The sequence below is a fragment of the Asterias amurensis genome, chromosome 21 (assembly GCF_032118995.1).
Source record: "Asterias amurensis chromosome 21, ASM3211899v1".
Lineage (NCBI taxonomy): Eukaryota > Metazoa > Echinodermata > Asteroidea > Forcipulatida > Asteriidae > Asterias > Asterias amurensis.
In genome coordinates, this window is record NC_092668.1 from 7,059,582 (window position 1) to 7,071,488 (window position 11,907).

The 11,907-nt window shown below is 39.6% G+C and overlaps 1 protein-coding gene across 1 annotated transcript; it reads right to left on the reverse strand.

Annotated features, from left to right (window-relative positions):
• Positions 1-6,400: 6,400 nt before the first annotated feature.
• LOC139953319 (uncharacterized) lies at positions 6,401-10,504 on the reverse strand. Its single transcript, XM_071952816.1, has one exon. It carries the CDS (start codon positions 9,004-9,006, stop codon positions 8,281-8,283), a length of 726 nt encoding a protein of 241 aa, XP_071808917.1. The 5' UTR covers positions 9,007-10,504; the 3' UTR covers positions 6,401-8,280.
• Between the last annotated feature and the right edge of the window lie 1,403 nt (positions 10,505-11,907).

An 11,907-nucleotide genomic window follows, 5' to 3' on the forward strand; every position in this document is an offset into this window, starting at 1 on the left:
CATCTGATTCATGGCCAAAACTTCATGGCCAACTCATCATAATTATACGGCTGCTATCTGAGTTTGAATAGAAACAAATTCCAGGTTGAACTCGTTGTTTATTTCAGGATCTGATGTTCGTTTCATTATTGTATTGGACATCGACTGAGACCGGTTTATGAACCTGAAACATTTGAATACTTTTGTCAGATATGAACATTTTAAAATGGAAAATATAAAACTAGTTAAGGAAATTATTCAATCCAAGTACTTCCTTACTACTTCCATTGACCTGAAAGATACGTACTTCGCAATCCCAATGTGTGAGATTGATCAAACTTATCTGTGCTTTTCACGGGAGAATCAGTTCTTTAGATACACCTGTTTACCTTTCGGGCTGAGCTCAGTCCCTCGAATTTTCACAAAGGTGATGAAACCAGTCATTGCATCTGCCAAATCGAATACCCTAAAAAATGAGTATGGCAATTATGATGCAAATATTGCAGTAAACCAAACTATAGGAGAAGAGACAACATGGTGGTTGGATATTCCATGCGATGATGTAAAATCGTCAATTAAAAAAACACCCATTACTATTGTTATCTGTTCAGATGCCAGTAATACCGGCTGGGGGTGCAGTCTCCGAAACGGACAACTCTTATACACACATGGTAAGTGGTCCAAAACCCAACAACAGTTGCATATCAATATGTTAGAGTTATTGGCAGCTAAAAATGCATTGCTAACTCTCTGTGAAACTCAATAATGTTCATGTTCTGATCAAATCAGACAATAGCACAGCTGTGTCTTATATTTCGAGAATGGGGGGAACTGTTGGTCCCTTAAATGACCTCGCATCAAAAATCTGCCTTTGGTGTATCGAAAGAAATATTACTCTATCCGCAACCCATATCGCAGGAGTAGATAATACCACTGCAGATTACCTTTCTCGTAAGAAATTGAATAAAGAATTGAGTCTCAACTCACGTATATTCTGGGATGTTGTCAACAAAACCCAAATATACCCAGATGTTGATTTGTTCGCATCTTAATAAAGATATATTGCTATGTGTCATGGAAATCAGACTCTAATGCATGGGCCATTGACGCTTTCTCAATGCAGTGGTTTGGTATAACACCTTAACATTTGTCCACCTTTCTGTTTGCTCTGTAGAACTTTGGACAAAATATCACGAGAGCAAACTCCTGTTTGCCTTCTCATCGCCCCTCTGTGGAAGGCCCAACCGTGGTTTCCACAGTTGCTACAGATGGTAATTGCAAACCCAATCAAACTACCAGAGTTTTGTCTGATGCATCAACCACTACTGCCGGTTCCAAACCTGCACCTGGTCGCTTGGGTCATCTCAGGGAATGTTGGAAAACAAAAGGCATTTCGGCAGAAGCTTCCAACCTCATCGCAAACTCATGGCGGTCAAGTACAAAGCTACAATATGAATCAGCTTGGAAAAGCTGGACTAGTTGGTGTAGTGGACAACAAGTTAATCCATTATGTCCCACTGTAGCAGACTTAGTAAATTTCTTAACCAAGGCTCATTCAAATTGAAAATCATATTCCACGTTAAACACTTACAGATCAGCTCTGTCTTCAGCCCTACCTAGAATTGAGGGACATGTAGCGGGACAACACCCTCTAATAGTACGTTTAATGAGGGGAGTATTTAATACAACACCCCCGAAACCGAGATACTCAAAAACATGGAAAGTTTCAATTGTTTTAGGTTATTTAAAATCTTTGCCAGTTAACAATGAACTTTCTTTATTAGTTTTAAGTCAGAAACTTTTAACTCTAATAGCTCTTGTATCAGCTCAAAGAACCCAAACGCTGGTTAGTATAGATACTAGTCACTTGAATATTTCAGTTAATTCCTGTTATTTCCGTTTTGGATTTATTGAAAACGAACTGCCCAAAAAGAGGATTGGGACATAACAAAATAGTTATACCAAAATTTGATGAGAACCCAAAGTTATGTGTTCTCCGCACATTGAACGATTACTTGGATCGTACTGAGTCTCTTAGAACAGTTAGTGAGGAAACTAAACTGTTCATATCAACCAAAAAGCCACATAAAAAAAGTAACCACTGGAACGTTGGCTCGGTGGATGAAAGCCGTTTTATGTGCAGCGGGAATAGATCCCTCTGTTTACACTGCTGTTACGATCCAAAAAACTCCAAACTATCCGTGAATATAAATCACTCAACAAGCCTGAATTTCCTCAGATGCAACAAAGAAATCAAACAAGGTGACACTGATGTATAAGAACACAGAAACAAAGCGATTTAATGATAAAACTATCAACCACTTCAGTTACCGATTCGGTTTAACAAATATACAATGATTGATTAAATCAAATGTACATTAACAAATGGTTCTTATACAAAATAAGTATCTTACGGGCTAATACGTCGACAGCAACAGAAGATACGGTGAGGAACACAAACACTGGCTTTAAACGATCAGCTCCAGGGGCGATAAATAAGTTCTTTGCCGATGTGACTATGAGCTATCACGGGGTAAACTCACTCCGATAAAATGTCCAGAAGAAGACGAAACAACAACGGGTACACAATCTGACACCCGCCACAAAATATGGGGAAAAGGCCCCAAAATACCGAACTGTAGACTAAGTTCGAAAATGTCCTTTCCGGAATCTAAATACGCTCTTTAACTGCACTCGGTCAAACGCGAACTCTATCACAAGCTCCTTCAACGAGTTGTATCACAATTACAGAAGTCGTAGCTTCCACCAGTCTTGCGTAATGTGTCCTCTCGAAAATTTCTCACAGCCCGTATTTAAAAGATTTGTGTGTGGTTTTCTAGAAAGTACTACACTAGATTATTCTAGATCCTTCATAACAGATAAGCGCCGCCCACAGTAGGTCAACGGACTTACACACATAAAATGATTGACAGCGTGTGCACATGCATTACGCAGGGTCTCATAACACTGCTCATAGTTTTCGCAGTGCAGCTACATCGGCAGCTTTTGCGCATGGGGTAAAACTCCAAGAAATTTTGAAAACAGCCGACTGGTCAAATGCAAGTACATTTGCTAAGTTTGATAATAAGCCAACCGAGGAAGTATCCTTCGGTAAAGTAGTGCTTAGTTCTAGTACATGTATGTAATACTTTGTTATAAAATATGTTAAATATAATAAATAAAGAGTTCCTCATCCGGTTTGTTGACCTGGTTTTTCATTTTTTGACCATCACAGATTATTTATCTACTTTGAACATGCAATCCCTCTGAAGACTAGTACGAATGTTATGAAATAGAATTTAAAAATTATATGAATGAATGAAATATAATTGTAATTATATGAATAATAATGAAGTACAAGTCGAAGAGGGTCCCGCCCGCTGCTGGGTTTTGAACCCTCCCAATACTGTTTGGTCCAAAAACTATATGACCTCAGAAAAGATGGCTCAGGACTTGTGTCCGGGCCTTTATATACGGGCATCGCCCCATGGACTTATTTGAATAACAATACAACCTTTGAATGTATTGTGTGATCCACGTGCCATCACGTAGGAAGAAATGCAATCCCTCTTCTTAGATCCAGCGATTCCATCGGATACAATGATATCATTGGATACGTGCAGCGACATAAGCGTTCCATGCCCAAACAGTCCGCTTGTCGTCGCGAATTTCTATGTGAAATGAGGGAGGTCAAAGGTCAAACTACACGCCGGTTTTTGATGCCGGTGTCGCATGCAATTATGTCCTCTATGCAATACTATCCGGAGGACATTATGCAATAATGTCCGCCAGACGGTTTTGCATATGCAATCGTGTCCGCCCGGACGCTGCTGCTAATGCAATTGTGTTTTACCGCCCGGACACATTTGCATATTCCCCCGTTTCGCCGTGTCATGACATGTGTTTAAAATAAATCCGTCATTCTTTTTTCTCAACGCCCTTGGTCGACGAAACACGTTCGCCATTTGTTTTACAGGCTATACTAAGTACATTTCATGAATGACATGGAAAATGTTCGGCCGTTGGGTATTCGCTGCAATCATAAAATACGTGAATATTCATGCTGTATTTACGTAGGTTCAGTGCAAGCACGCTCGCTTGCGCACACATACATGTACAGTCATGTACATGTATATGTCCACCGGACGGTTTTGGCATAGCCCCGGACACGATTGCATATGCAAAAGTGTCCGGAGTGGACAGTATTGCATGGCGGACACAATTGCATCTGAAGAGTCTTATCGGATAAGAGAAATTCACGTTGTGAACCCCCTGCCCCCTTTCAATGTTTGTTTAAAGTGTTGTTCAGTGGGGTAATTACAGCATTTTTATCCAATTTGAGCTCCAAAATTAAAACAAAACGCAAGGGGTAAGCCTAAGTCCATCATTTTTATTTGTGCCACCATTTAAGAAAAACGAGGAAAGCACAGCAATGTGGAAAGGCTGGACTTTCCCCTTGTATTTTTTCGTTCGTCAATACCTTTCCTAAACTTGATAAGCCCCTTGTAATTTTAGCTAAAATAACACAAAACATCTAAATGAATGACTGACAAGAATTTTCCAAGTAGTCAAAGTCTCTTAATTTTACTAACCGGTTTCACTGTGACTCTTATCAGATAAACATTCACCCTAGAACCCACTTCCAGTCTTCCCGAACCACCAGCCTATAGTGCCGCGCGGTTGTACAATAACTAAACGTTGAAGAGCACAGAGAAAGTCCCACCGTTACCTTTTCGATTTCTCAAGATTTTGTCAATTTGTACAATTTAAAACCGCTTCCACGATAACAAATCGTTTCCAAACTTCACATTATAAACCCCACCTGTAATTCCGTCTATAGAGTTGCGTGTTTAATTTGGTTTGGTGTTGAAATTTGGTATCAATATAATATTATTTTATTTTAATATAATATCTTAAAGTCAGGTCGCGCCGTAGCTACATGAGGTGCGAATTGGCTGGGAACCATGAGAACTGGGTTCAATACCCGGTAGTGTTTCTTTTTTGTCTATTTTGCTTGTAATATACGCCAGTGAATTATATAAGTAGTATTAAAAACCAGCTTCAAACACCAACGGGCACTGGCAACGGTGCACTGGATAGTTCAATTGCGGGCTTTCCAGAACTGGGACATCCGGTTCGAATCCTATTCCCGTACCAAAGGGACATGATTTTTACTGCTGGCACCAGTATGTGATTGGGGTCCCGTCATGTCTCTCCCCAAACTAGGAAAGGGTGATTATTCCGGCTGGGAAAGTAAAGGAGGGATCGGAAATAGCCACCTCTTATATAAAGGTTCTATAATGGGTGATCACCACGCTGGTTTCGACCAGACTTTGAGTCCCCTGAATGCCTGGTCTTCACTCCGACTAACTTTCTGCACAAATTTACCTGAATTTTAATAAACTTTTCGATCTGTATACTAAAGTATTCAGACCGGAATTTTTTAAATACAACTTCAGGGGTAGGTACAAACATTTTATCAAATTTGAGCCCCAAATTAAAATAAACGCAAGGGTTAAGCCTAAGTCCAGCATTTTTAATTGTGCCAACATTAATTAAAAAAAAAATTACGAAGAAAAAAGTCCAGCATTGTAATGTTACACAATAAGGGCAAACATAATTCACGAAAGAGAAGCAGTCAGTCATGTTAAAGGATATGGGTACTTTTTGTTACACAAAACACAATGTCCACAGATTTACATTAAACTTACACCATTTGAAGATAAAGATAGTAGAAAGCGTACCTTACAATATAAGTTGCTGAGGTACTGTAGTTTTTGAGAAATGAGTAAAACAATGTCATGAAAATACGTTTTTACATGCTAAAATAATTTTCGTCTCTTGATCACTGAGACGAAAATTATTTTCATAACATTATTTTACTCATTTCTCAAAAACTACAGCACCTCAGCAACATATTATTTTCAGTGAAGCTTTCTGCAATCATTATCTTCCAACGATGTAAGTTTAGTGTAAATCTGTAGACATTGTGTTTTTTGTCCTACAAAAAGTACATATTCCCTTTAAAGCCTTATTTTGTAATGTTTAAAAGAAAAATTCACGCAGAAAAAAATCAGACAATCCCGGTGTCCCATTCAATGGGAAACTTTAGACTATCTGCCAATCGCCAAAAGAGGGCGCTCTTTACCAGGGCTCTGGGTAATGTCAACAACTTAGGAATAGGAGAAGCATGAGTGATGGTCACTGACAGCAAATACCTTGTGTTTTGCGTGTTTTTGATTTTGTATTTTAGATTTAGACAAACTGAACTTTGTTTTTCATAACACATTGCCAGCATAAACCAAACTGTTCTGGAACAGGACGTACTGGACACGAGTTCCCCAAGGTTAACAAGCGGTGTGTATGAATTTTTGGGAGTGTTTCTTCTAGGGTAATTAGCAAAAATTCCAAAATGCTGACCTGTCAAAAATTGAGAAGAAATCTGAAGTTTAGTTGTATGACAATGTATCTGATTTAATTTTCAAGAGGCTGAGAGACTTCTAAATATTTTTTGAGTATTTTTGAATTTTTAGCATTTACCATTGTTTGCTATAGGAGTTGTGCACCCTTACCTGGTAGGTCTGCTGCCATCTAGTGGCAGAGCTTTCAAAAAGTCTCCCATTCTGTACGCCGGAAATTCGGTCCACCAATAGGAAATTAACATGGTCCGAGGAGGATGTTTCAGGTATAGGTTCAAATTTGACAAAAGTGCTGGACTCAGGCCTTCTACTGAGTGTTTTTTTTTCTTTTTTTCGGCCAAATCTTATATTGTGAAATGTTTTAAACAAAATCAACGATGAAAAATTTCAGACATTCCCGGCCAATGTCGTTGCCCCAACGTTTTAATGAACATAGTACTAGTAGGCCTATATACATCATCCATCTCCATATCAAAACCGTCAGGGCCGTGTCACATGAGACAACTTTTACAGGCAACTTAGGGCAACTAACTGCAGTGCAATGCCACAGGACCCCGTTGGTAGCACATGAGTAATTTGCAAATAATGTCTGATGATCTTAAAACAATATGTGAACATTCAAAATGTGAATGAATCTTTTCTTGGCGACTGCGTGGAACTGGTTGCCTGTAAATTGAATCTTGTGATATGCCCTAAGATTAATTGAAGTTATTATAATTATGATCTTTTAATAAGATGAAGTTAAAAAACCTTTCTCGGCCTTCAATGGTTGTTGCTCGTTTAAAGGCAGTGGACACTATTGGTAATTACTCAAAATAATTATTAGCACAAACCTTTCTTGGTAACAAGTAATTGGGAGAGGTTGACAGTGTAAAACATTGTGAGAAACGGCTCCCTCTGAAGTAATGTAGTTTTCGAGAAAGAAGTAATTCTCCACGAATTTGATTTCGAGACCTCAGATTTAGAATTTGAGGTCTCGAAATCAAGCATCGGAAAGCACACAACTTCGTGCGACAGGGGTGTTTTTTCTTTCATTATTATTTCGCAACTTCGACGACTGATTGAGCTCAAATTTGCACAGGTTTGTTATTTTATGCATATGTCGAGATACACCAAGTGAGAAGACTGGTCTTTGACAATTACCAATAGTGTCCAATGTCTTTAAAGACACTGGACACTATTCGTAATTGTCAAAGACCAGTCTTCTCACTTTCTGTATCATAACATAATATTATGCATACAACAATAAACCTGTGAAAATTTGAGCTTTATATCGGTCATCGAAGTTGCGAGATAATAATCAAGGAAATACACCCTTGTCACATAAGTTGTGTGCTTCAGATGCTTGATTTCGAGCCCTCAAAGTCTAAATCTGAGGTTTCGAAATCAAATTCATGGAAAGTTACTTCTTTCTCGAAAACCATTGTAGTGTATTTCGCGTGGGATGGTAGACAATAATCCACACACTGTGCAAAGGAGCTGCCATACTGGAAAAACGTTTTACTAACTATACCTGGGAATGCAGGTCATGGTGTGACCTTTGACATGAGCTGTATGCAAAGTAGACAGTACTTAATTATGAGCTGGGTGTAACCAAGTAGGCCAAAGCAAATATATGACAACCATGTTTTTCAGAGGGAACCGTTTCTCACAATGTTTTAGTATTGCATAGGATAGAGGTCATTGCATACGACACTGGCACATAATATTCTGGAGGTTGTGAGTTCAAATCCTGTTGCTCTGGTAATTTTGTCTTTGTACAACCCAGATTGAATAATTTACATTAAATGAATGCACTTGCATATCTTACACTAATATTTACATTTCATGGTATGCATTTCACTGCAATCAGCTTTGCCCCTCTTACTGTCCAAACCAAGTTTTATTTATGTTCAGATTTCCTTGATGATTTTGGCGAAAGTGGTACGGTAAAGTTCCTTCGTTTTCTCACACTTTTTAAGAACTCCCCGCACGGTTTTGAGTTCATGCCACTTTCGGACGACAGACGATCAAACACAGATCTTTCCCGCGCTTTTGCGACCTGTTGGTTGTCATGGTACCAAGCATTAGCCGGAATACGTGGTTTGCCTTTCCTGCTGGAATCCAAATCGTTGCTATTATCTTTTCCAGAACGCATTGATGCTTTCTTGAGTCTGTTTATCTCACGGGTCATCCGTTTGTCTAAGAACAGGTCTTTCTTGACTATGCTGCTGCTTACGTCTGGGAAGAGAGCAGGCAGTGAGATGCGTCTGGCGATTGCGTCTGCAGACGTAGCCGGAGGGATGCTAAATTTCCTTTTGCGCTCGCCAGTCGGCTTCAATGCCTCATCAGTTATAGTATCTCCGTTGGCGTCTTCATTTGTCTCAACTTCTGAGAAGGAGAGCCTGCCGAGGTCACTCACGAGGTTCTTCTTGTCTCTTGAGAGAGAGCAGATCTCGATGTGAGATCTTCGAATGCACTTCTCCTGCTCCTTGTCGAGACGTCTTAGCTCCTGATCAAGACGCTCCCTCTGGATGGAGTTCCTCCGGTGCAGCTTCAGTGATGTTTCGTGTTCCCCATGACTTGACACGAGACCACGGTCCTTGGTGAGCGGGTCAGAGCTGTTCATCTTTGCCAATCAAAGTCCATATAAAAATATATCAACTGGCCACCGTCAGGCAGCCACAAAAATACAGTTCCTTGGCACCCTGCTTCACGCCGTTCTTCGAAATTTCCCGTTTCCAATTGGCAGTTGAATGTTACTTTCTCTTAATGAAGGTTCACTTTATTTCACATGGAATAATTATTTCCAAGAGTTATGACTTTTTGTGTATGTTCATGTCATTGTTTCATACATTTTTGCCCTCACCATTTTGTTGAGTATCCAGAAATTCTGCGATGCGAGTAAACAACATCAAAGATCATGACGAATGCTCATATTAGGGATACACACGTTTGGAGTCCAGTATAAAGGAGATACGACTCAATGCCCCTCTGCTACCAAATAAATTAGGGAAAGCACCGTTGAACTCCCATCTGTTTCATTGTATCCTGGATCCTGGTCCTTTTCGACTTCGGACAAAACTTCATGGCCAACTCATCATAATTATATGGCTGCTATCTGAGTTTGAATAGAAACAAATTCCAGGTTGAACTCGTTGTTTATTCAGGATCTGATGTTCGTTTCATTATTGTATTGGACATCGACTGAAAGTTGTGGCTGGTGCACGAACTTCCATCGCAGATCACGTATATAGATCGAGTGGAGTAGAGGAATTCACGAAGTCGCACCGGGGAAAGTCAAAATCCCGCACTGGGGGATGATCACTACACTATACTACAATCCACTTCCAGGATGCCTTTAATTAATTTCCACCATCTTTTATCGTAGGCATGGTTGGATGCTGATCGTTGGTTTCCTTGTCTGCCGCACCTCCCGACAGGAGCTCTACAAATATTCCCACTGTGTCGAGTTTTGTTGTGGTTGGCTTTTGTTGGATTAGTGAACCACAAAAAGGGCCTATTTTTGTATAATACAGTAGCCAAATCAGGCCCCGATGGCTGGACGTGGTGGGGGGTGGAAAAATAAATCAGTCCTTTCTCCACGCATGAATGAAGCTTATTGATCCCTTGTAGACTGGTAAATGTTTTATGATGAGCAAGTGTTTATATATCGATCGCCTTCTTGATCCTTGTCATAAAAATAACCTTGATGCAACGCCGACTTACACGCGAAACACAAGAGTCACATGCAAAAGTTCATTTCTATGCAATTTCTATTCCGGTCGTAGGCAGTATAGGGCCTACTCGTTGGAAGAATGTTCAGCAACTTTGACCCTGCGATGCCCCCTGTCACATAATAATAACAAGGATACACATTCACACTGTGATTGGGAACGCAGGAAAACGAAGTCGTCCTTCCAAAAGATAACTAATCCGTAGCATTACTTAGGAGTTTTCGGCAACTTCGGTTAAGTTCATCATCGATGACTGTTTACGTACACCTCGTTCAATGTTGAATTGAACTGTGATTTGGGTCATGATCACCGTAATGGGAAGCCAAAATGGTCGCCACGGCAACGCTGACAAGGAAATGATTGATATTGCAACTAAACAATCGAAAACTGTGTTGGTCACGAACTTTGCTGCAGTACTGTGGGGTCGATCGTGTCCCATCCGTCTGACGAAAAAAACACGTCCTGTGCCAGATTGTATTCAATCGTATAGTTCAATGTGTTCATTGTCCGTGCGAACTGGAACATTAATATGTTTTATTCTCACAGGTATTTCCCCGATGAATGGAGAAATAAATTGGTAACTTTACATTGACTGAAATGTTAGGCACACTGTCAACTTGTTTGTCAGTTAATAAAAGTACACCATGACCTCTCGCAGTAATTGCAATGGCGAGTAGGCCTACAGTGGAATGGTGTTTGAAACTTTGCATGGTGTGAAGCTAAACATTAAGTACACTTGGCCTGTGTTTTATATGCCAATACTATATATACGAGACTGTGTTGAATGAAAGAGATGTGGGCCATTGACGATTGTCACTCCTAGGCTGTTTCGAAAAGTGGTAGCAAAACATCACTCTTTAGGATATTGTATAATCTCTCAGTTAGAGTGCTACTTAGTTGACACAACTTAAGCTCACTAAAGAGGTCTTCAAGATGTTGCCAAACATACACAAGGAGAACCATCATCACCTAGAGACCACGGGTCCTTAAAGGAATGGTTGAACAAATATAAATACATTTTCAAAGCGTTTAAGTTCAAGATTGTTTTGTAGAACTATAGGCTATGAAAACATGGGGAGACATAATACTATAAGAGGTGGTACATATCACTATGACTGGTTTGTAAAGTAATTACTTATGCTTATGAAGTTCCTAGCCTATTTCGACCCAAGTTCCACCATTTGTCCTTTCTCTATGCTTCCACCAAGTGTGACCCAGGCTGGTTTTTAACAAACTGAGGATATACGCTGTATCTCCTTATGGAAACTACAACGCGGCAGTAATAATAGAACTCTAAAAAGCAAAGTTCCATAATAATGCATTCAACATTGTTTCATTATATTAAATTGATTTATAATAGCGCATTTCCAAAATAGACCAACCCGCTTTAATGAAAATTGATATTAAATACAACAGAAAGCAAAAAAGCACGCACTTTATGGGAACTATAACATACAACAAACTAAACTGATATGCTAATCTGATTTTTGATAGCGAGAGCATGGATCAGTGTGCCTTTCAGCTTTCTCTCGCTACGTAGCAAGCGTCGAAATTTAAAAAAAAAGTTGTTCCAAACAATAATTATTGCTTATAAAATAAGTATCATGAGTTTACCATTTCCCCTCTTCTAAAATAATGAACAATGTTCTGGTTCAACAATGGAGGCTTATTTTGTACCCATCATGATTCAGCTCCTTTAAAACATGTCAAGAAGTTTACATTGGATGAAGGGCTTGAGAGAAACACACAATGGAACGGAGAGGGCGCGATTAGCAGCAAGGCAAAGACAAACA

Excerpts from the sequence above, each read along its gene's own strand:
- LOC139953319 (XM_071952816.1), bottom strand. The coding sequence starts at position 9,006 with ATGAACAGCTCTGACCCGCTCACCAAGGACCGTGGTCTCGTGTCAAGT.